The sequence below is a fragment of the Maniola jurtina genome, chromosome 18 (assembly GCF_905333055.1).
Source record: "Maniola jurtina chromosome 18, ilManJurt1.1, whole genome shotgun sequence".
NCBI classification, from domain to species: domain Eukaryota; kingdom Metazoa; phylum Arthropoda; class Insecta; order Lepidoptera; family Nymphalidae; genus Maniola; species Maniola jurtina.
In genome coordinates this window covers 2317188-2342543 of record NC_060046.1, presented here as the reverse complement: position 1 = coordinate 2342543, position 25356 = coordinate 2317188, and the positions used below count along the sequence as shown (strand labels likewise).

General features: G+C 36.5%; 1 protein-coding gene across 1 annotated transcript in view; it reads right to left on the bottom strand.

The window, feature by feature from the left end:
* LOC123874317 (acetylcholine receptor subunit alpha-like 1) overlaps positions 1-25356 on the bottom strand; it is a 336305-nt gene that overhangs the window by 2964 nt on the left and 307985 nt on the right. The window contains exons 7-9 of the mRNA XM_045919572.1: positions 5340-5520; positions 1128-1715; positions 30-305 (exon numbers count right to left, since the gene is read on the bottom strand). Of these exons, the coding sequence (XP_045775528.1) occupies positions 30-305; positions 1128-1715; positions 5340-5520 (1045 nt within the window). The remainder of the gene's footprint in view (positions 1-29; positions 306-1127; positions 1716-5339; positions 5521-25356) is intronic.

Genomic DNA, 25356 nt, shown 5'->3' with positions numbered 1-25356 from the left:
AATTTGAATTTAATATCTCTACAACTCACACTCTCAAACTTATCCTTATTTTTAACATGCTGCGCTATAAACCTGGAACCTTCTATAGTCTTCTCCATCTCTCTCACAAAAGGTTTTTCTAGAGACGGACTGCCATCGTCGAGGTCTAAGCGGCAAGGGGATCCTGGGGGAGGGGAAAATAGTTCATCGTCACCGCCCGGGGGTGGAGGCGGTGAAGGAGGCATTCCTGGCAACTCGTATTCCTCACAGGCCCATTCTTTGAACTTTCCGTCCATGTCATCGCCACCAAACACGTCTGTGAGTACCTGCAATTATAATTACCGTTACAAGTCTACTTCACACAAGTAAGTTCCAATAAGTTATTTACATTTTACAGAGAAGTAAGATCAAGCGTAGGTTAAGCTCTCAGTATGAAACAATAGAAGGGAGTCGTGCCGAAACACTCCGAGATTAAAACGTCAGTTCTCGTTCAGTGGGATCGGTGTATCGACGTAGCTTAAGCCGGCACACAATTAGGTTGGAGAGGAGGTTTCGGTTTCGGGCCACGTCTGCCGGATCGTATATCGCGATCCGTCCGCAGCCACCAGAGAAACATAAATAACAGGGGCCTCGCGCGCTCGTTAAGCCCTCCGGTATTGAGTAATAAAGGAAAATCGAAATGGAATGAAATTGGGCTGGAAGCGATATCTTCTCGCAACACACGAAACACAACGGATTTAGAATACCGTTGAAAGGAAGGTTTCCCAGAAGAGTCTTACGACTGTGGACAATTAAAATTGATATTGTTTAGAGCGGTTAGTATACAACCGGAATAGCGTTTTGTTTCTATTGAATCCATTCCGATGGAAATGTTTTGAATGAAGGAAACTCAATGAGAAAAAGAACGGTATTTGTTTCATCGTTTTAAAAGGATTCTTTTACGGCAAAACTTCATTTGTAAGAGCTTTTATAAATTTAATTAAACGCTTTTATAGAGCAGAATTTACTTTAAGTTGTGGGCAAAGTACATTTTTTGTATAATAAATTCTTCAAGGAGCAAGATTTTTTTCAACTGACTTTAAATTAATTCAAATGTTTTATGAGTTTTGTTTGGATTGCTCCTTAATATTTTATTCTGTTTTTCTTACCTCAGTTGGCTTATCGTTTTCATCATCGTCAGGCGGCTTTTCCGGCCTTTGTATACATAATATTCTGGGTAAAAAATCTATAAAGACTTTCCGTACCCACGGAGCCATATGGTGTGTGACCGGAGACCTAAAATTTACGTTTAGCACCACAATAGTGACTACGACTGATAACGTTACTAGCATCATAGTAAATAATAAATATTTTCCTAGTAAAGGGACCGTGAGTGAAGTAGGGGGGATGATTTCTGCTAACAGTAAAAAGAACACGGTCAGGGAGAGTAAAATAGATATACAGAGTGAGATTTTTTCTCCTGAATCCGACGGGAGGTAGAACACTAGAACTGAAAGGAAAGATATTCCAACGCAAGGGATGATGAGATTGACCGTGTAGAAGAGAGTTTTCCTCCTTAGCGTGAGGTTGAAAATTATATCAGGATAAGGTTCTTCGCAGCACGAGTAGAATTTCTCGTTCCTTTTGGCCGGTACCCGCATGATGTCCCACTCGACCGAAATGTAGTACTCTGACAAATCGATGCCCATCCCTATATGATCGGAGTCCGGTGTTTGTTTTAAGTGCCTCAAATCCACCTGCAAGAAATAGAATGATAATATATTAACATAAGTAGATGTATTTGACGATTCAAAAGTGTACTTGTATATAATTATTATTATTCAATTACTAATAAGTAGAAGTACACAAATAAAGGCATTGTTTTACTTAAAAATATAAACATGTTAATATATTTCTCAAATAAAAAGTCTAAGTGATTATGTTTAAGAAATGGAACTCCTATGGTTTTAATAGTTTTTATTTATCTTTATAGACGCTTCAAATCGATTTCAGATAAAATTTTGTATAAACTAAATTGTTCTTTATTAACAACTCAAAGCAGAACAACGCGTGCTTGATTTTATGAAGCTGCCATTCTTCTAATAATGGAAAAATCGGTTCTAATAATAGAGCTAACTTAAAGAGCAACCGCCGAGTTTCTTGCTGGTTCTTCTCGGTAGGAACAGCATTCCGAACCAGTGGTAAATTATTTGACGATTCAAAAGCACTTGTAAAAGTTTATTTGAATAAAAATCTATTCTATTCTATTCTATAGATTGGTTCTTACGAGTAAAGCTCTAAACAATCATAACAAACACAACAACAAAACAAAGACAAGAGAAAGGACAAAAATAGCATAATAATCTTTAGGTTCACAAACACAAAGTCGGTATAAGTCTTAGATGCGTGCCGTCGATTTATTTATAAAGAAAGGAACAGACCAGATTTATTGGCTTCCTTAGTTTGATATAGATAGATGCGTCGTCTTTCAGAAGCCTATCTCTAAACTCCATCCCGAAGTTTTTATAGCCCCCGCCTTTCATTGGCAAGCATATCTCATCGACCGCATTATTTATCGCTTCGCAATATATAATATTTATTCTGACAACGTATCAGAAATGTAAGGAACAGCTACGTTGATCAAATTTTTCAAAAACTCTAAGGACAAGACAGTTTTGCATTCATGAATTTCTGATCTTTACTAATATCATAAATGCGAAAGTGTGTTTGTCTGTCTGCTAGCTTTTCACGGCCCAATAGTGTAACCGATTTTGATGAAAGGTACACAGTTAGTTCACATCCAGGGGAAAGACACAGGCTAGGTACTTTTTCATCCCGGAAAATCTAAAAGTTCCCACGAGATTCTTAAAGGCCCATTCGTTTAACCGATTTTAAAGAACTTGAGTACCGAGGTAGCTTGCATCCCTTTATTATAAAATAGTGAGAAAACGAGTCGGTCACTTGATGTTAAGTGATTACCGCCGCCCAAGACCATTTGCAGCACCAGAGGTACCGTCGATGCGTTGCCGGCCTTTCAGGAATTTGTTGGTCCGCCCTTGGCAAACCTTGAGCTTAATATTTTTTATATTTTTTTTAGTCTTTAATAGATCATTTCATAGTAATCAACTTGATCTTTGCGTTGTTAATTTTACTAATAATAGTTCAAGCTAAAGGTGACTTCGTCTGTGGTGGCGTTTGCTGGCGCGCGTGTTGTGACTTTTTGGAGTGTTTTTTTGTTAGAAGTGGCCGGTTTTTGTGTTCTGCTGGTGTTTATTGGTGGTGGAACTGACTGGGAAGTGCTCTAAAGGGGCGCCGCGTATATATCGACGGGCGCCGGCACAGACGAAGTCCATACTTATACATATAGTTTCCCTAACTTGTAAATGACTACAAACTTGACATTGGCTGATCAGTGTAAAGCCAGACGAGAGAAAAAAAGCTAAAGATTTAAAATTTGACCGATGGTCGCTCGAAAGAAAATTCTACTTACTTAATTATTTATTATCATTGTTTTAGAAGTTATTGTAATACTATACAAGGCAATTGTTAATAAAGTCATTGATAACGTGTTAAGTTAAACAAGTGTAAATTAAAAATTTTCAACACCCCCGACAAATCATTTTCAAATAAATAATTATGTATATCTAGGCAACTTCCATCTTGACAGCTTGACATTTGTGAATTGACACTTGAATATTATGAACCTAAGGGTTATCTAACCTTCTGTTCTACAAGAAAACTAGAAAATAGCTGATAACTTTTAAACGGCTGAACCAATTTTTTTGGATTATAGCTAAGAACACTCTCGATCAAGCCACCTTTCAAACAAAAAAAAGTAAATTAAAATCGGTTCATTCGTTTAGGCGCTACGATGCCACAGACAGATACACAGATACACAGATACACACGTTAAACTTATAACACCCCTCTTTTTGGGTCGGGGGTTAATAAAAGTAGGTATTAATGAAAAGTGAATTTTAATACGGGAACGAAAATAAAAACACGTCAGTATTATTCCATCAGATCAATCACTTTGCAAGAATGGAATAGGCATTTTTCGCAATTGCTTTATCCCATTTAAATCCGTGTTACTTTTCAGTTTTAAATTGATTTGATTTTGTTTTACGGGAAAAAATCTCTTAATAGGATTAAAAGTTTTCTATTGGGTGCTGAGTGACAGCGACATTAATTGTAGATTTTTTGTATTTCAATTTTTTTTAGCAATTTAAATTGGAATATCTGTAATAGCTGTTTCATTCCTCAATAGATAATTGAATTTAAACAACAAATAAATAAAGTAATTAGTAGTATTGTTAACAAAAAAATTATTCGTTAGTGTTAAAATATTCTTAAAATATTCGTATGCGAATTTTCACAAATCTTCTGACATTTTTGAGTATGTCTATCGTTGCCAATGATATGAGATTGGATAAGCTATATTCTGACAAGGGAACCTAAAACATAATATCTTGTTAGCCTGGGACCCTCTAAGAAGAAATATAAACCATCTTAGACATTCTCTTTAGCGGTGAAATGGTTCAGGTGCAGTTTGGAACCACTCTGGGCGAAGCACTAAATACGGTCTCTACTTTGGAAGGATACCGGACTTTAACCTAAATTCAACATACTATATTTTACGCAGATGCTAATGAGTTTAACAAAACTTATAGCTTTATACATTCACTTTTTAGGGTACCGTACCAGTACGTAAAAACGGAACTCTATTAATGTCACTTTGCTGCCTGTCTGTCTGTCTACGTGTCACAGGTCTCTAGCTCGTAGACGAAATGAGTTACGAACCTGCAATTTTGGTACTTGGTGTAGAACGTTGACAAAAAACCAAATTATTGAATTAGACATTCAATTAAATTATTTTTCTGTGGGCTCCCATACATGTAAAAGGCCGGCAAAAAATATCTTACATATTTTATGGTTCGCTTTCACGGTTCATTGTGATGTTCTAGCTCGGAAAAGCAATATTTCTTTTTTTTTTCTCTCTCGTCTGGCTTTACAAAGATTAGCCAATGTCAAGTTTGTAGTTATTTGTAACAAGTTAGTTAAACTATACAAGTATGGACCCCATCTGTGCCGGCACTCGCCGACATACCCACGGCACCCCTTTAGAGCGCTTTCCAGTCAGTTTTAACAAAAAAAAAACACTGTAAAAAGGCAGAGCACGCCCGCCAGCTAACACCAACACAGACGAAGTCCCTATCGGTTTTATACATTAGTATTCCCAATAAGTCATACGGTAGCTGTGTGACTCGTGGAGGTAAAGATTCAATGGATTCCCAACGAGTCGCACTGTTATACGTTTGGGTGTGAATCGTTGGGCACAAACCCTCGGCAATGAGGAATACGACGCAGATAGAGGGACTCACCGTATAACCATCGTAACTCCAAGAGCCAAACTTCATAAAGCAGGTCTGCTCATCAAAAGGGAAGTACTCGACGTCGATCTCGCAGAAGGACTTGTAAATAGCGGGCGGCTTCCAAACGACTTTTCCGTCGTGGTGTAGGATGGCTTTCGTCATGATTGTCACTTCGTAGTTGCCATCCGCACTGAAACAAAAGGTGTCATTATAGTAAAAGAAAAGGATTAAAGCAATCAATCAATCAATCAGCCTGTTTGCGTCCACTGCTGGACATAGGCCTCCCCAAGAGCGCGCCACCACACACGATCCTCCGCCTTCCTCATCCACTCACTTCTCGCTATCCTCTTAAGGTCGTGATTAAAACAAACATTAATGGGTACAAGTGTAAATTAAAAATTTATAACACCCCCCACTAGTGAAGGTTACAGTAACTAGAAAAGAGCTGATAACTTTCAAACGGCTGAACCGATTTTCTTGGATTATAGCTAAGAACACTCTCGATCAAACCACCTTTCAAACAAAAAAAAAAAACTAAATTAAAATCGGTTCATTAGTTTAGGCGTTACGGTGCCACAGACAGATACACAGATACACACGTCAAACTTATAATACCCCTCTTTTTGGGTCGGGGGTTAAAAATTGTATATCATCATCATCATTATCAACCTTTTATCGACCCATTACTGAGCACGGGTTTCCTTCCAGAATGAGAAGGCTTTGAAAACATTATGGAAAACTCTTAGACATCTAAGTTTTCATCAAAGTTTAGCTCCGAAAAGTTAGAGGTGCTTGCCCGGGATTGAACCCTGGACCTCTCTGAAATACAATCATGAACACTCAAATAAAAACTAGCCATACGATTCCGTATAGAATAGTTAAGTAGTTTACATTATCATAATAAACTAGCAGTGGCGCTTTTAAAATCAATGTTTGCAATAATCTAAATCGCTACGAACTATTCAAACCAAATGAACATTTAATTACAATAATATACCTCCAAATATCTTGAATTAAGCAAATAACTCTTATTTACTTTACGGGATCAGAGTCCTCGACAAAACATTAATTTACTTCCCGTTTGTTGATCTATCCACAAACCCTTTTGTATTAGCAGCAATGATCCCGGCGCTATTACACGCGTGATTATCAATTAAAACGATATCCATTACTAGTTATTTGCGAGATAAATATTATCTTAAGTACTAACGATCGCCAATGTAATCGATTAACGGCTGGTTGTGGGAGGGTCGTTCGCCGTCCACGACCGCAAATAGCTTGCTGATCTTCTGAGTACATGGTCCGAAGTGATTCATCGACGTTATATATTGTGTTTCCCACTAAGCTCGGAGTCGACGTAAGAAGACAAATCAGACGTTATAAAACTTACAGCGTTTGCCACTAAGCATTGGTTGCTAGTTGCGCTTTAGAAATAACTCAGCTCTTAAAAATGTTTTCTTATTTCTTGCAAAGGTAAAAATAGCTTACACTATTGTAAGTGTTGCTGAAAAGTTTTAATGTACCTGTCTAGACACAAAGACATGAAAAATATAAAGTAGACGGATCGGACTCAAGTAGGTAGAGTAGTTTAAATATTCATTTCTCAAGAAAAAGGAAGAGCGTTAATAATCCAAATAAGATTGTCTTGATATAAAAGAATACTCTATCTAATATTCTATTCGTATTATAGTAGTAGTATTGCCTCGATAGCTCAACGGTTGAGGAGCGGACTGAATTCCGTAAGGTCGGCGGTTCAAACCCCACCCGTTGCACTATTTTCGTACCCACTCCTGGCACAAGCTTTACGCTTAATTGGAGGGGAAAGGGGAGTATTAGTCATGATTAGCAGCATGGCTAATATTCTTTAAAAAACAAAATCTAAATTTGTCGAGGTTTATCTAAAAACTTGATGATACCAGCGAGTTGTCCACTTATATATAGGTGCTTGAAACTCATACTAACTCTTTCATTTTGCGGGATAAAAAGTAGCTTGTTACATGTAGGTAAATAAGGGTAAGCTATCTCTATTCCAAATAGCTAAATCGGTTCAGTCCCTATTTTTAACCCCCGACCCAAAAAGAGGAGTGTTATAGGTTTGACGGTGTGTATCTGTGTAGCTGTCTGTGGCATCGTAGCTCCTAAACTAATGAACCGATTTTAATTCAGTTTTTTTGTTTGAAAAGTGGCTTGATCGAGAGTGTTCTTAGCTATAATCCAAGAAAATCGGTTCAGCCGTTTGAAAGTTATCAGCTCTTTTCTAGTTATTACTGTAACCTTCATTTGTCGGGGGTGTTATAAACTTTTAATTTACACTTGTATCTCTGTGCCAATAATCAAGTCGATTGGTTGCTTAGTTAGGGCGTGAAGAAAGGACAAACAAACAAAAACACTGTCGCATTTATAATATGGGTAGTGATGAACAAAATTAAAACAGTAACAGTTGTTAATATTCAGAAGTTAAACAAGATTAATTCGTACCATCGGTGAAGAACTAAGTTAACATTTCCAAAAGCGAAATCTCAAAAGACAACATCAAGACTCTCAAAGAACGCGCCCAAAGATCGGAAAATCAGTTTAAGTCAAAATTAAGATGTCAATTTGCTTCAAAACACTTCGTTCGAGGCGACGCTGAAGACGAATAAGGGCTTGGTTAGATGGGCCCAGAATTTTTTAATAAAGAAAAAGAAATATTTTTAGTCAAATAAACTGTGCTTTTGAATCGTCGAAAGAAATGCAATCCATACTTCCATACTATCCATATTTATCATTTACATAATCATCGACTGTGTAATGTTTTCTTAGGAGCATTTTTCATAGGTTTTTCTGGGTTTTTAAACTTGTATAAAGGCAAGTCTAAAATTGTGGAGTTTTATTATTAAATTAATATTACACTCATTACAAATGACTTTCCGACTTTACTGAGGCGAGCGTAGGAGTCGCAAGCCTTTTACGATTTTTAGCGTCTATGGAGTAAATCACCGATTTTTTTGTAATTGAGAATAAGTTGGCGCTTGGCCACAGTTTCGCCGAAGATATGCTTTGTATATAAAGTAGTTAGAATCATAAAGTAGTTAGCTTGGGCAGTTACTGCAATGCGCCTACTCGCACTGAATTTGCTCGCTACGATTATGTGCGAGTGATTCTGAACTTTTTTATGAGGCCTACAGTTAGCGACCATGTCTCGCATCCTACAATTAATAATATTACAACGATGGTCCGATGTCATCACTGCAACGCGCACTGTTTGAAGACAGTGCTCGATGGATAGATGCTTGGAGTTTCTTCACGTAATCAAATTAGAAATTAGGAGATCTGTTGAACAATCAAAGTAACTCATAGCTCAACGGGCTGTGAAGCTGAAGTGGTACATAGTACTTAACTTTCGCAATTATATATCCCAAAAGGATCCCTTGTAGTCTGAGAAAAAAAGAAGTACCATAGACACTTTTTTAAAGATTTTTTTTACCATTTTGTCGGCGTAAATAATAATATGCATACTCATACCAAATCACAGCTGTCTAGTAGGTACTAAGAATCTCTGCGCTAAGCCACGGACAAACGGACAGACGGATAGCCAGACGGACATGGCGAAACTAGAAGGGTCTCTTGTTACGGAACCCTGATTGCCGCGTCAATTCCGTTCAAAACACTTCGTTCAAGACAAGGCTGTGGGTGACTTAAGCAAATTTTGTTGTCGGTGCGTCTAAAAGCGTTGTCAAAGCCAAGTTTCACATCCGTGAAAATTGTCTCATAAAATATGGCCCGTGGTGTCTTCCATTATGTAGCGTGGTGCCATTAAAAATAAAGTTTACACCGAATATTCCGAGAGCTTTTAGAGAGTCACAGGTGCATTATACGGTAACCTCTATCTGTTTAAATTTAAAAATATGACCTCCACGTCTCGCGACTTTTATTTGCATGACGTACCCCCACTAACTAAAATAACGTTGGACGTTAACTAGTAACTATATGCTTTTATACGGAGAAAGAAAGTTATTGCTTTCGGCAAAGTAAATAAGTCAGGACATTGTTTTGAGTAATATCAACTTAGCAAATGAACTTCGGTTAAGACGGGCTTCTAGTCAGGGCTCAGAGGTCGATTCCAGACATGCACCTCTTTGACTTTAAAAAAAAATCAGACACAAGTTAGCCCTTGACTGCTCTCTCACCTGATGGTAAGTGATGATGCAGTCTGAAATTAAAGCGGGCTAACTTGGAAGGGGTATGGCAGTTTTTTTTAAACTCATACTCCTTTGGTTTCTACACGGCATCAAACCTCATACCATTACGCTAAATTGCTTGGCGGCACGGCTTTGCCGGTATAGTGGTAACTAACCACGATGTCACCAGACCAGAATAGAGATTTAGAAATTATAAAATTCAAACCCCATCCGGGAATCGAACCCGGGTCCTCCTTATAATAAGACCACAGCGCTTACCACTACGTCACTTTTTGGAACTACTCGTATGTGCGTTTAAGAAAAATATCTTAAATAAATTATTTAGAAATAGCTTAAATGGTGAAGGAAAAACATAGAAAGGGTTGAATTGCATGACAGGCTTGCGCTTGAGGACAATTATTCTTCAAAGAAAGCAAGGATGAGGTCTAAGTTGGAGCGCGCTTGCTTATTCACTCTTGATTTGAAGTTCTAGTCTGCCAATCCCCACGTGCCCAACTTGGCTACTGGCAACTTCAGAAGTCGCATAGGTGTTGGCGCGCCGATTATGCTAGGGTTGTAGCTGCTAATTAAGAACAAAATCAGTAATTTCTTACACAATATACTTGAATTTCAAAACAAAGAAGGACATGAAACAGGAACCATACCTACATTACATTACTTTTGAAAGCGATAACCCTTAGAATATTTCAATTTTTGCACGCAGTCGTGCAAAAATAATACTTGTGCCGCACCTGCGTCGAAATTAAATAAACTTAAGGAGAAATTTTATGGGCTGAAGCGAAGACCTATCAAGAACGGGAATTGAGGCTCCAAAGAAGACGGTAATAAAGTTTCTGCGGGAGAAATATATGGAAAAATTTATTTTACCCTTCGCTCACACGACAAATGTATTGCCTATTGATATTTCGAGCAGATAAGTCACGGACGGTTCGCGGATGAAGTATGGAGGACTTGAAAAGGAATATTTTAAGTGCGAGAAGTAAGTATGTATAATATCTTACTAGTTCTTACATTATTTTTGTCACGAACTGACAACGTTGAATTAATTCAAATTATGTTATTTAACTGTAATCAAAGTTGAACGGAGGATGTTTACGTTAACTTTTTTCAACTTTGATCAAATAGGTATGCATCAAAGTAGATATGTATGTCAACTTTGATGCATATTTGATCAAAGCTATTTGAGCTATGTACCTAAATATAGCTCCACGCTAATATTAAATGTCGGCTATTTTTAACCCCCGACCCAAAAAGAGGGGTATTATAAGTTTGACGTGTGTATCTGTGTATCTGTCTGTGGCATCGTAGCGCCTAAACGAATGAACCGATTTTAATTTAGTTTTTTTGTTTGAAAGGTGGCTTAGTCGAGAGTGTTCTTAGCTATGATCCAAGAAAATCGGTTCAGCCGTTTGAAAGTTATCAGCTATTTTCTAGTTACTGTAACCTTCACTTGTCGGTGGTGTTATAAATTTTTAATTTACACTTGTTCTTTTCAAGAAGAATACCTACTAACCAAATGATCAATTCTAATTTTTTCCTCTAAGAAGCAGGTGAGATAGCAATATAATGCTTTATAGCAAGCCCTTGTTTCTGGTAAACCTTAAACTGTGTCGGGGAACTTTTAGACCCAGAGTTGGGCCTGCCTTAGCGGATGCCGTTAGCTGGGTTGCAGTTGAATACGACCGTGACCTGTGCCCAGCAACAACGAATAAGACGGAAAACCGTAGGGTTTTAGTCAGTAAGATATCAGTATATACAGTAAGAGATATAGTCAGTAAGAGTCCGTAAGAGAGCGCGGTGGTATCCATGAGGATCTCCCCACTTTAAAAAAAAGAGCTCCTTGCTTAGGAATATATTACGTAGTGTAGCAGCGAATGTGACTGATAAATGAAATGCTGCTTACATATTTACACTTTGTATTATATGAACAATTATTTACAATATGGCTGTAGTTATAATAAAAAACTGTGGTATAAAACGAGGGCCGGAGCTTGATGCTAGACCGAGGTGTTGCGGTCTTGATGTTTCTAAGGTGAATCTGTTGAATCCGCTGCCCGGGGTTCGTCCAGGCCAGCAAGATATTTTGAATCGTTCCTAATTCAAATTGTGTTCTCTAAGTGTCAGCTGCAAAGTGTGTTGCTTTCTTCACAGCTGCCGGTCTTAAAAGAGGCTGCATGCCTCTACAGTAGCATACGCTATATCTGAGGATATAAGCCAAACAGGAGTGACAATTCAACAAATCGATTGCAGTTCTGAGTATGGGTCGAGGAAGCTGGAATTCCTGTGAAACAAGCTTGTCTGCACAAGTTCTCACAAGTATTGCCCGATCATGCGAGAAGGGGCATCCTTTATGCATAGTATTCAAGTAACAATTTGTAGGTATTCTGAAGGAATTGTATATGGCGTCATGGCGTCAATCATTGCTGTATTGTCACAAACGGAACTATGTTTACGAATTGAATTTCGAATATTTTTGAAAACATTTCTGAATTGAATTTCGAATGTTCTTTGAAAAGATTTTTGTGATTGGTTGGTGAATTAAAATGGTTAACACTCACTGTGGCTCTGTTTGTATGGGTTTACGTAACAGAGAGAGCTCTTTACGTACTAATTTCTCTTCATGAATAGAGTATAATATTTGGCATCAATCATATTTAAGGTAATTGCTATTTGACAAATCGCAAAAATGCTGTACTTTGAAGTAAATTGTTTATTTTTCTAAAGCATTAACATCTATTAAATACATGCAATTAAAAACTTCAGTTTGTGAAGATTATAAGGGCCTTTTTTAATTTAGTATACATTATCCCAATAATAAAAAAAAACAAGTTGAAAACATTGCTGTTCGCAACTTGTTCTGTAAAAGTTTTCTTTAACATCTTGATACTTTGAAGCCAACCTCCAGAAAATGATATGTTTAGGTTTAGCAATCAATTTGAACTGTTAGTTTTATACTAAATGTTTTTCATTTCTTAAATAATCTAAAACTAACCAAAAAACTTCCTGTGCTATTTATTTTCTTGCAGGCGCTCTATGGAATTCAGTGTCCACTGGACTGTCATGGCGGAAGGACTGTGCGCGTCATTTCGTCGCAAAATATTATTTAAAATGAATTTAAGCTTATTATTTTTGAATGAAAGTTGTGTTTATAATCGTTGAAAAATAAAATAGGGATTTTTTCATTTCTAAATGAAGCCTGCTTATATACTAAAATTTATTCGAAAGTTACGGTTTTACCAGGTAAATACTCGGAGGTTGTCATAGATTATGATGACAGATAGTAAGTGTTCTAAATAGGTATTATACCTATGTTTTTTAGGAGATAGCGCGCCTCGTTTCGGGCGCCGTGTTCCGAAATGGATTTCGTAGTAGTGCAAGTTTGGTGCAAGCCCCACATGACGGAGGGGTATGCGTCAGGCATTTCCTGTGTACAAAAAAAGACCTATATTTCGGATCCATTTTTCATCACTGACATCATGCACTATTCAAAGACTGGTCTTCAAGCATTGAGGAATTTTGGACGAGAGACATCTCGAAGGTTCCCGAAGGCTGCCTAACTGAGTTAGATTTGTCGGCTAGCTAGCTTTTTTTGAAATTGGACCTACTTAGCTGGATTGTGTGTTAGAGATTTCTTATGAGATATTATATGTACATAATATAACCATGGGTCTCATAAGAAAGCTCAGATTCATGCTGCGGGCAATGGGGAGAGCCTAAAGGTTGGAACGCCATTTCGGCGGCCGTGTTTCCTGCCATATATACCATAGATACCTGCAAGCCAAGAGTGAATAGGCATCTTCCAGGTAAGCGTGCTCCAACTTGGACCTCATCATTGCTTTCTTTAAAGCATGATTGTCGTCAAGCGCAAGCGCAAAGATTCAGGCGGCGCAAACCCGTAGCATGTGGAAGACCCTATTAAAGACCTATGTTCACTGTGGACGTCTGTCGGTTGATGTTGATGATTATGTCTTTAGTGCAAGTAGTTCAGTAGTTTCAGAGTTTATCGATAACAAACAAACAAACCTTTCCTCTTCATAATATATGTACTTAGTAGCGCAAACTTGGAAAAAATCTCGTGGAAACTCTTTGATTTTCCGAGATAAATGTAATTTTACCTGGCAGCCCTAATCAATTTTATCACTGATAATAATAACTAATTCATAACCGTTAAAACTAAGAGTCAAAATCTCGTTTTTCTAGTCGAGTTCCGTAGGCTCTTTGAACCCACCGCATTATTATCCCAAGAAAACCTACCATTAGATGTAGGAATAATGGAAAGAGGTCACAACCCTCAGCAATAAAGAATACGATGCGGAGAGAGATGTCACTCTCAAGGTCTTTAAATGTATCCATGCAAAAAACCACGTCGACTGGTTGCTCCGTTGCAGCGTGATTGAATATTAAACCAACAAACACACTTTCGCATTTGAAATATGGCCAGTGATTATAAGAAACAGTTTAAATCTCTCTCTGAGAGACGTTAGGCAAAGTGAACACGAATTATGACACTTCTGTGTTCTTATACAAGCTTAGGTCTCTCAATTTTGTCAATTAATGTCAAATTTCTTTCTCAGATCAAAACCTAGTAAGTGGTTTAAATTCAAGAGAAGTTTAGGCCGTAGTCTTCAACAAGAAACTCGGCGGTTGCTCTTTTCAAAGATTTGATGTACAATATTAAATTGCTTAAAACGCACATAACTGAAAAGTTAGTAGTGCGTGATTCCAGGATCGAACCCCCGACTTTCGATTAGGAGGCGGACGTTCTAACCACTAGGCTATGACAGTTTTTAAATTAAAGGGGTTTAAATATTTTAGTGTGAAGACTGGCCTACACATTTATTCATTAGATGTGCATCACTTTCTTTTTTAGGGTTCCGTACCTCAAAATGAAAAACGGAGCTCTTAAAGGATCACTTTGTTGTCTGTCCATTTGTCCGTCCGTCCGTCAAGAAAACCTATACAGTACTTCCCGTTGATCTAGAATCACGAAATTTGTTCTCGGATTTATTCCTTTACTTGGGCTATGAGAGTTGAGACCTATCTACCTGCCCATAATTCTAGGTTAACGGGAAATACCCTATCGGTTTTCTTGACAGACACGACAGACGGACAGACGGACAGAAAGACAGACAACAAAGTGATCCTATAAGGGTCCCGTGTTTCCTTTTGAGATATGGAACCCTAAAAACATTATGTAAGTATGCAAAGTATTTCCCTTGCAAGCCATATTTAACAGTTGACATGTAGAGGTCATTGACTTTTCCTATCTTACTTTTAAGTTTTAATGCATCATTAAGTATTTACTGTTTTGACATGGTATTTAGATAATGGGTGATATTTATTTTATTTAATCTAATTCCTTTGAAAAACTTAGTAAGGCGCATTAATCTATAAAAAACCTAGCCAGTTCATAGACTTACTATGTTTTAAAATGGTCAAAGCGACTTACTAGCTTTTAATTTTACTTTAATGTGGGTGTCCTTACAATACAACGGGACATACTATGAAAGTTAGGCTTATGACATAAAACGATTTTCGGAAAAATGACATTTACTTTGTTTTGATATGGGGCGGTCGATATAATTAGGTACTAGGGTAAAGGCTCAAGTAAATGAACAGATTGGACGTTTTTACATGTATTAAGAGCTGGAATAAAAAACCGGCTGATATACCTTTTTTAAATATTTTCTTACAAATTCTTACACTTTTTTCAATTTCAATTTCAAAACCGTGTTCCGTTCAAACCGTTCAAAAGTGTGTGTGCGTGCGTCCATGTGTGTGTGTGAGTGTGTGTGAGTATATACTTGTCTGTATGTTTGTACGAGTGTTTGTTAGTGTGGTATTGCGTTGTATAACCACATGAGTAGCGAACAGAGTCAAAGCTTCATACAAGCGCGCTACGATAGGTACACTACTACAAGCTTGAGGCGCGTGTGTGCGTGAGCACAGGCGCTACGTCGCGTACGGAGAGAAATCGGTTTATACCGGCTCGGCCTGTGCTCAAGCTCAGGGGCTGCAGTACACGTCGCGCGTCGTGTTTTCATTTAATTTAATGTTAATGATAATAATTTAAATAGTGTTTAAAATCTATTTTCTTGAACTGTCATAGATTTTGTTCAAAATCAATATTTGAGGATCCCTAGGATCACAAAACAGGATATTGTTACCAAATTTAAAAAAATCGACGCCATTTTGAAATTCTTTGTTAATTGACCGATTTCGTTCAAAATCGATATTTAGAGCTCCCTGGGATCACGAAATAAGAAACTGTTACCAAAATTTAAAAAAGTCGACGCCATTTTGAAATTCTTTGTAAATTGACCGATTTCGTTCAAAATCGATATTTAGAGCTCCCTGGGATCACGAAATAAGAAACTGTTACCAAAATTTAAAAAAGTCAACGCCATTTTGAAATTCTTTGTTAATGGACCGATTTCGTTCAAAATCGATATTTAGAGCTCCCTGGGATCACAAAATAAGAAACTGTTACCAAAATTTAAAAAAGTCGACGCCATTTTGAAATTCTTTGTTAATTGACCGATTTCGTTCAAAATCGATATTTAGAGCTCCCTGCGATCACAAAATAAGAAACTGTTACCAAAATTTAAAAAAGTCGACGCCATTTTGAAATTCTTTGTTAATTGACCGATTTCGTTCAAAATCGATATTTAGAGCTCCCTGCGATCACAAAATAAGAAACTGTTACCAAAATTTTAAAAAGTCGACGCCATTTTGAAATTCTTTGTTAATTGACCGATTTCGTTCAAAATCGATATTTAGAGCTCCCTGCGATCACAAAATAAGAAACTGTTACCAAAATTTTAAAAAGTCGACGCCATTTTGAAATTCTTTGTTAATTGACCGATTTCGTTCAAAATTGATATTTAGAGCTCCCTGCGATCACAAAATAAGAAACTGTTACCAAAATTTAAAAAAGTCGACGCCATTTTGAAATTCTTTGTTAATTGACCGATTTCGTTCAAAATCGATATTTAGAGCTCCCTGGGATCACAAAATAAGAAACTGTTACCAAAATTTAAAAAAGTTGACGCCATTTTGAAATTCTTTGTTAATTGACCGATTTTGTTCAAAATCGATATTTAGAGCTCCCTGGGATCACAAAATAGGAACCTGTAACCAAAATTTAAAAAAGTCAACGCCATTTTGAAATTCTTTGTTAATTGACCGATTTCGTTCAAAATCGATATTTAGAGCTCCCTGGGATCACAAAATAAGAAACTGTTACCAAAATTTAAAAAAGTTGACGCCATTTTGAAATTCTTTGTTAATTGACCGATTTTGTTCAAAATCGATATTTAGAGCTCCCTGGGATCACAAAATAGGAACCTGTAACCAAAATTTAAAAAAGTTGGCACCATTTATAATTCTTTCTAAATTGACTGATTTCGTTCAAAATCGATATTTAGATCTATCGATCGATATTTAAAGATCGATATTTAAACTAGGCAATCACAACAAAAACAAACTTTACCATCTTGTTGAACAAATAACTATTGTTAATTAAATTGTATCCTCCAGTGCCAGCCCTACCAAAATAGTTATAAATTTTGCTCGCTTCTTAGAAGCTTTGCCTCTGTTTGCTACTCTATGGTATAACACCATGTTAGTAAATCTTAGTATATTTTTAACCGACTTTAAAAAAAGGAAGAGGTTCTGAATTCGTTGGTATCTTTTTTTTTATGTATGTTCCCCGATTACTCAAAGACGCCTGGACCGATTTGGATTTTTTTTTTGTTTGATAGGGTATACTTTGCAAGTGGTCCCATATAAATTTGGTAAAGATCTGATGAATATCTTTGAAGATGGAGAACAGAACTCCTCAATGGATAAGAGCAAATTCAATTTTTTTTTAATGTATGTTCACCGATTGCTCAAAGACGCCTGGACCGATTTGGAATATTTTTTTTTTTTTGAAAAGCTAGGTATACTTTGCAGGTGGTCCCATATAAATTTGATGAAGTTCTGATGAATATCTTCTGAGATGGAGAACAGAACTCCTCAATGGATAAGAGCAAATTGCTCGCGATCAGTGTAATTGCTTAGTAAACAGTAGGGTTTTAGCTGGGCATGGCATATTATTATAGTACAGTGGGGCCACTAAAAATTTTGAAATAAAAAATTTTCAAAATAAAAATAAAACCGACTTCAAAAACCACAATAACTTAAATTATTTTTTACTTTTTAGTGTTTGTGATTTTGAAGTCGGTTTTATTTTTCTTTTGAATTTTTTTTATATTTATTCTGGTATTCTTCTTTCTTGTATATGGATCCCTCTTGGGTATCCCCATTTCTCTCTGTCTTTGGTACTATCAAGCTAATTTTCTCTCGCGATTTGCACAATAGCATTAGACCAACGCGTCTTCGGTCTACCTACCTGTCCTTCTTTCATCTGTAAAAATCGATACAATATGACCATTTGCATTTCAGTTTTAGGGCATGTCTCAAGGTGTCTGTAGGCTTTGTCTTTTTTCTTATGTCTTCAATTCTCACTTTGAATATTTTTTGCTTAATTTATGCACCTTGCCATCGCCCTTTAGCAAGTCACTATTTCTTTTTATATTCTTTGTCTGGACCCATGTTTGGCTGGCATAGGTAAGGCATGGCAGGATGCATGTATCTATAACGGATCTTTTAAGATGTACTGGGTAAGCTCCTTTCATTCTTTCCTTTTGTGCCCAGTAAAACAAGCATACTCGGGCTACTTTGAGAACCCATTAGCAGCTAACAGCAAGGCCTGGACTCCAATTTTTATATGTGGAAGCTGTATTTCCTCGTTGCGTTTATGAGCAAATAAGAATAGTTAACTACTAAAAAAAATTTATAATTTGGCGCAAACCATCTAAACACCATGATGATTATTATTTCTGCGTTGTGAATATTACCAGAAGAAACAGCAAAAAAAATTGTTCCAAGCGGCTCTATTGTAACTTGCAGTCTGCAATTTGAACGATTCTGACTTCTGGTGATAAATCTGTACCTCAGCCCCAACCCAGTACCTCTAATCTACCATTCTACTCTTAACACATTCAGTAGCTGATGTTGCACTTCCAGCGACTTGGATGCAACAAGGGCGTTAAGTTTCATTTTCTCTGTAGTCATTTGGACTGTTTTCCAGAAAATTTAGGTGACTTTCAAACTAAGATAACTATACCAAAGGGGATAATATCATATGAAAGGGCTGTATTATACATTCTAAAACAGGTTTTATTTATTATTATTATGTAAAATAGTTTTTGATTTATCGCGCAAAATGTAGAAAAAAATATACAATAAGTCAAAAACTGAAAATCTGACATTTTTTTTAAAATTCCAAGCCGAAAATATACTTAAGAATTTATTAATAGGAATCGAGAGTTTATGCACTAGATAGAGTTCGTTCATTCACTGAAATTCCCAGTTCATTTACTGGCAATTTATCCTTTTGTTAAATAAAATAATTTATAATAATTAATACCACGCATTTTTTTGCGTTTTTGATATTTAAATAATTTAAGAGTGTATACCTACTGTGTATAGACACAGATAAAAAAAAATATAAAAATTATATATAGAACGATTCTCATAAATCTTAATTTTAGGTCAAAGTCAGGGTAGTCCTTATTCGTTCATTTACTGGATCTTTTACCCTCCTACGTCAAAATACTAAAAGTCCGCGTAAATTTCGCAGATTGAAATGTCTGCTTGATTAATTGTCAATAGAGGGTCATGACATGTCAAAATTGCTAGTTTGAAGGGGAAATCGTCAATGTCATTCGCATAGGTTTTCCTCTTAAGGTAATTGCTATTTGACAAATCGCAAAAATGCTGTACTTTGAAGTAAATTGTTTATTTTTCTAAAGCATTAACAGCTATTAAATACATGCAATTAAAAACTTCAGTTTGTGAAGATTATAAGGGCCTCTTTTTATTTAGTATACATTATCCCAATAAAAAAAAAAACCAAGTTGAAAACATTGCTGTTCGCAACTTGTTCTGTAAAAGTTTTCTTTAACATCTTGATACTTTGAAGCCAACCTCCAGAAGATGATATGTTTAGGTTTAGCAATCAATTTTAACTGTTAGTTTTATACTAAATGTTTTTCGTTTCTTAAATAATCTAAAACTAACCAAAAAACTTCCTGTGCTATTTATTTTCTTGCAGGCGCTCTATGGAATTCAGTGTCCACTGGACTGTCATGGCGGAAGGACTGTGCGCGTCATTTCGTCGCAAAATATTATTTAAAATGAATTTAAGCTTATTATTTTTGAATGAAAGTTGTGTTTATAATCGTTGAAAAATAAAATAGGGATTTTTTCATTTCTAAATGAAGCCTGCTTATATACTAAAATTTATTCTAAAGTTACGGTTTTACCAGGTAAATACTCGGAGGTTGTCATAGATTATGATGACAGATAGTAAGTGTTCTAAATAGGTATTATACCTATGTTAGGAGATAGCGCGCCTCGTTCCGGGTGCCGTGTTCCGAAATGGATTTCGTAGTAGTGCAAGTTTGGTGCAAGCCCCACATGACGGAGGGGTATGCGTCAGGCATTTCCTGTGTACAAAAAAAAGACCTATATATCGGATCCATATTTCATCACTGACAATATGCACTATTCAAAGACTGTTCTTCAAGCATTGAGGAATTTTGGACAGAGACATCTCGAAGGTTCCCGAAGGCTGCCTGAGTTAGATTTGTCGGCTAGCTAGCTTTTTTCGAAATTGGACTTACTTAGCTGGATTGTGTGTTAGAGCTTTCTTATGAGATATTATATGTACATAATATAACCATGGGTCTCATAAGAAAGCTCAGATTCATGCTGCGGGCAATGGGGAGAGCCTAAAGGTTGGAACGCCATTTCGGCGGCCGTGTTTCCTGCCATATATACCTTAGATACCTGCAAGCCAAGAGTGAATAGGCATCTTCTAGGTAAGCGTGCTCCAACTTGGACCTCATCATTGCTTTCTTTAAAGCATGATTGTCGTCAAGCGCAAGCGCAAAGATTCAGGCGGCGCAAACCCGTAGCATGTGGAAGACCCTATTAAAGACCTATGTTCACTGTGGACGTCTGTCGGTTGATGTTGATGATTATGTCTTTAGTGCAAGTATTTCAGTAGTTTCAGAGTTTATCGATAACAAACAAACAAACCTTTCCTCTTCATAATATATGTAGTTAGTAGCGCAAACTTGGAAAAAAATCTCGTGGACACTCTTTGATTTTCCGAGATAAATGTCATTTTACCTGACAGCCCTAATCAATTTTATCACTGATATTAATAACTAATTCATAACCGTTAAACCTAAGTGTCAAAATCTCGTTTTTCTAGTCGAGTTCCGTAGGCTCTTTGAACCCACTGCATTATTATCCCAAGAAAACCTACCATTAGATGTAGGAATAATGGAAAGAGGTCACAACCCTCAGCAATAAAGAATACGATGCGGAGAGAGATGTCACTCTCAAGGTCTTTAAATGTATCCATGCAAAAAACCACGTCGACTGGTTGCTCCGTTGCAGCGTGATTAAATATTAAACCAACAAACACACTTTCGCATTTGAAATATGGCCAGTGATTATAAGAAACAGTTTAAATCTCTCTCTGCTCTCTGAGAGACGTTAGGCAAAGTGAACACGAATTATGACACTTCTGTGTTCTTATACAAGCTTAGGTCTCTCAATTTTGTCAATTAATGTCAAATTTCTTTCTCAGATCAAAACCTAGTAAGTGGTTTAAATTCAAAAGAAGTTTAGGCCGTAGTTCTTTCTGGTCCAATGCGGAATGGCATACTTCACACACCTTTGAGAACATGGAAAACTTGCAGGTATGCAGGTTTCCTCACGATGTTTTCCTTCGCCGTTAAAGCAAGTGATATTAAATTGCTTAAAACGCACATAACTGAAAAGTTAGTAGTGCGTGATTCCGGGATCGAACCCCCGACCTTCGATTAGGAGGCGGACGTTCTAACCACTAGGCTATGACAGTTTTTAAATTAAAGGGGTTTAAATATTTTAGTGTGAAGACTGGCCAACACATTTATTCATTACATGTGCATCATTTTCTTTTTTAGGGTTCTGTACCTCAAAATGAAAAACGGAGCTCTTAAAGGACCACTTTGCTGTCTGTCCATTTGTCCGTCCGTCCGTCAAGAAAACCTATACAGTACTTCCCGTTGATCTAGAATCACGAAATTTGTTCTCGGATTTATTCTATCTACCTGCCCATAATTCTAGGTTAACGGGAAATACCCTATCGGTTTTCTTGACAGACACGACAGACGGACAGACGGACAGAAAGACAGACAACAAAGTGATCCTATAAGGGTCCCGTGTTTCCTTTTGAGATATGGAACCCTAAAAACATTATGTAAGTATGCAAAGTATTTCCCTTGCAAACCATATTTTAATAGTTGACATGTAGAGGTCATTGACTTTTCCTATCTTACTTTTAAGTTTTAATGCATTATTAAGTATTTACTGTTTTGACATGGTATTTAGATAATGGGTGATATTTATTTTATTTAATCTAATTCCTTTTAAAAACTTAGTAAGGCGCATTAATCTATAAAAACCTAGCCAGTTCAAAGACTTACTATGTTTTAAAATGGTCAAAGTGACTTACTAGCTTTTAATTTTTCTTTAATGTGGGTGCCCTTACAATACAACGGGACATACTATGAAAGTTAGGCTTATGACATAAAACGATTTTCGGAAAAATGACATTTACTTTGTTTTGATATGGGGCGGTCGATATAATTAGGTACTAGGGTAAAGGCTCGAGTAAATGAACAGATTGGACGTTTTTACATGTATTAAGAGCTGGAATAAAAAACCGGCTGATATACCTTTTTTAAATATTTTCTTACAAATTCTTACACTTTTTTCAATTTCAATTTCAAAACCGTGTTCCGTTCAAACCGTTCAAAAGTGCGTGTGCGTGCGTCCATGTGTGTGTGTGAGTATATACTTGTCTGTATGTTTGTACGAGTGTTTGTTAGTGTGGTATTGCGTTGTATAACCACATGAGTAGCGAACAGAGTCAAAGCTTCATACAAGCGCGCTACGATAGGTACACTACTACAAGCTTGAGGCGCGTGTGTGCGTGAGCACAGGCGCTACGTCGCGTACGGAGAGAAATCGGTTTATACCGGCTCGGCCTGTGCTCAAGCTCACGGGCTGCAGTACACGTCGCGCGTCGTGTTTTCATTTAATTTAATGTTAATGATAATAATTTAAATAGTGTTTAAAATCTATTTTCTTGAACTGTCATAGATTTTGTTCAAAATCAATATCTGAGGATCCCTAGGATCACAAAACAGGAAATTGTTACCAAAATTTAAAAAAATCGACGCCATTTTGAAATTCTTTGTTAATTGACCGATTTCGTTCAAAATCGATATTTAGAGCTCCCTGGGATCACAAAATAAGAAACTGTTACCAAAATTTAAAAAAGTCGACGCCATTTTGAAATTCTTTGTTAATTGACCGATTTCGTTCAAAATCGATATTTAGAGCTCCCTGGGATCACGAAATAAGAAACTGTTACCAAAATTTAAAAAGTCGACGCCATTTTGAAATTCTTTGTTAATTGACCGATTTCGTTCAAAATCGATATTTAGAGCTCCCTGGGATCACAAAATAAGAAACTGTTACCAAAATTTAAAAAAGTCGACGCCATTTTGAAATTCTTTGTTAATTGACCGATTTCGTTCAAAATCGATATTTAGAGCTCCCTGGGATCACAAAATAAGAAACTGTTACCAAAATTTAAAAAAGTCGACGCCATTTTGAAATTCTTTGTTAATTGACCGATTTCGTTCAAAATCGATATTTAGAGCTCCCTGGGATCACAAAATAGGAAACTGTAACCAAAATTTAAAAAAGTTGGCACCATTTATAATTCTTTCTAAATTGACTGATTTCGTTCAAAATCGATATTTAGATCTATTGATCGATATTTAAACTAGGCAATCACAACAAAAACAAACTTTACCATCTTGTTGAACAAATAACTATTGTTAATTAAATTGTATCCTCCAGTGCCAACCCTACCAAAATAGTTATAAAATTTGCTCGCTTCTTAGAAGCTTTGCCTCTGTTTGCTATTCTGTGGTATAACACCATGTTAGTAAATCTTAGTATATTTTTAACCGACTTTAAAAAAAGGAAGAGGTTCTGAATTCGTCGGTATCTTTTTTTTTATGTATGTTCCCCGATTACTCAAAGACGCCTGGACTGATTTGGATTTTTTTTTTGTTTGATAGGGTATACTTTGCAAGTGGTCCCATATAAATTTGGTAAAGATCTGATGAATATCTTTGAAGATGGAGAACAGAACTCCTCAATGGATAAGAGCAAATTCAATTTTTTTTTAATGTATGTTCACCGATTGCTCAAAGACGCCTGGACCGATTTGGAAATTATTTTTTTTTGAAAAGCTAGGTATACTTTGCAGGTGGTCCCATATAAATTTGATGAAGTTCTGATGAATATCTTCTGAGATGGAGAACAGAACTCCTCAATGGATAAGAGCAAATTGCTCGCGATCAGTGTAATTGCTTAGTAAACAGTAGGGTTTTAGCTGGGCATGGCATATTATTATAGTACAGTGGGGCCACTAAAAATTTTGAAATAAAAAATTTTCAAAAGAAAAATAAAACTGACTTCAAAAACCACAATAACTTAAATTATTTTTTACTTTTTAGTGTTTGTGATTTTGAAATCGGTTTTATTTTTCTTTTGAATTTTTTTTATATTTATTCTGGTATTCTTCTTTCTTGGATATGGATCCCTCTTGGGTATCCCCATTTCTCTCTGTCTTTGGTACTATCAAGCTAATTTTCTCTCGCGATTTGCACAATAGCATTAGACCAACGCGTCTTCGGTCTACCTACCTGTCCTTCTTTCATCTGTAAAAATCGATACAATATGACCATTTGCATTGCAGTTTTAGGGCATGTCTCAAGGTGTCTGTAGGCTTTGTCTTTTTTCTTATGTCTTCAATTCTCACTTTGAATATTTTTTGCTTAATTTATGCAACTAGCCATCGCCCTTTAGCAAGTTACTATTTCTTTTTATATTCTTTGTCTGGACCCATGTTTGGCTGGCATAGGTAAGGCATGGCAGGATGCATGTATCTATAACGGATCTTTTAAGATGTACTGGGTAAGCTCCTTTCATTCTTTCCTTTTGTGCCCAGTAAAACAAGCATACTCGGGCTACTTTGAGAACCCATTAGCAGCTAACAGCAAGGCCTGGACTCCAATTTTTATATGTGGAAGCTGTATTTCCTCGTTGCGTTTATGAGCAAATAAGAATAGTTAACTACTTTTACTAAAAAAAAATTTTATTTTTTGGCGCGAACCATCTAAACACCATGATGATTATTATTTCTGCGTTGTGAATATTACCAGAAGAAACAGCAAAAAAATTATTCCAAGCGGCTCTATTGTAACTTGCAGTCTGCAATTTGAACGATTCTGACTTCTGGTGATAAATCTGTACCTCAGCCCCAACCCAGTACCTCTAATCTACCATTTCAAGAACTTTCAGAAGGTAGTGACGATGTAGTGACTTTTTTACATCTCAACTTAGACCATTCAATCAAAATTATTTGGATCACTTAATGAGAGATCTTAGATTGTCTAAAAAGCATCAGAACATGTGGCTTCTCGGCTCAAAGGAACAAATCTGATAACATCAGACACTTGTGTTACGGTATATTATTCTCACTACTCTTAACACATTCAGTAGCTGATGTTGCACTTCCAGCGACTTGGATGCAACAAGGGCGTTAAGTTTCATTTTCTCTGTAGTCATTTGGACTGTTTTCCAGAAAAGGGTCTAGC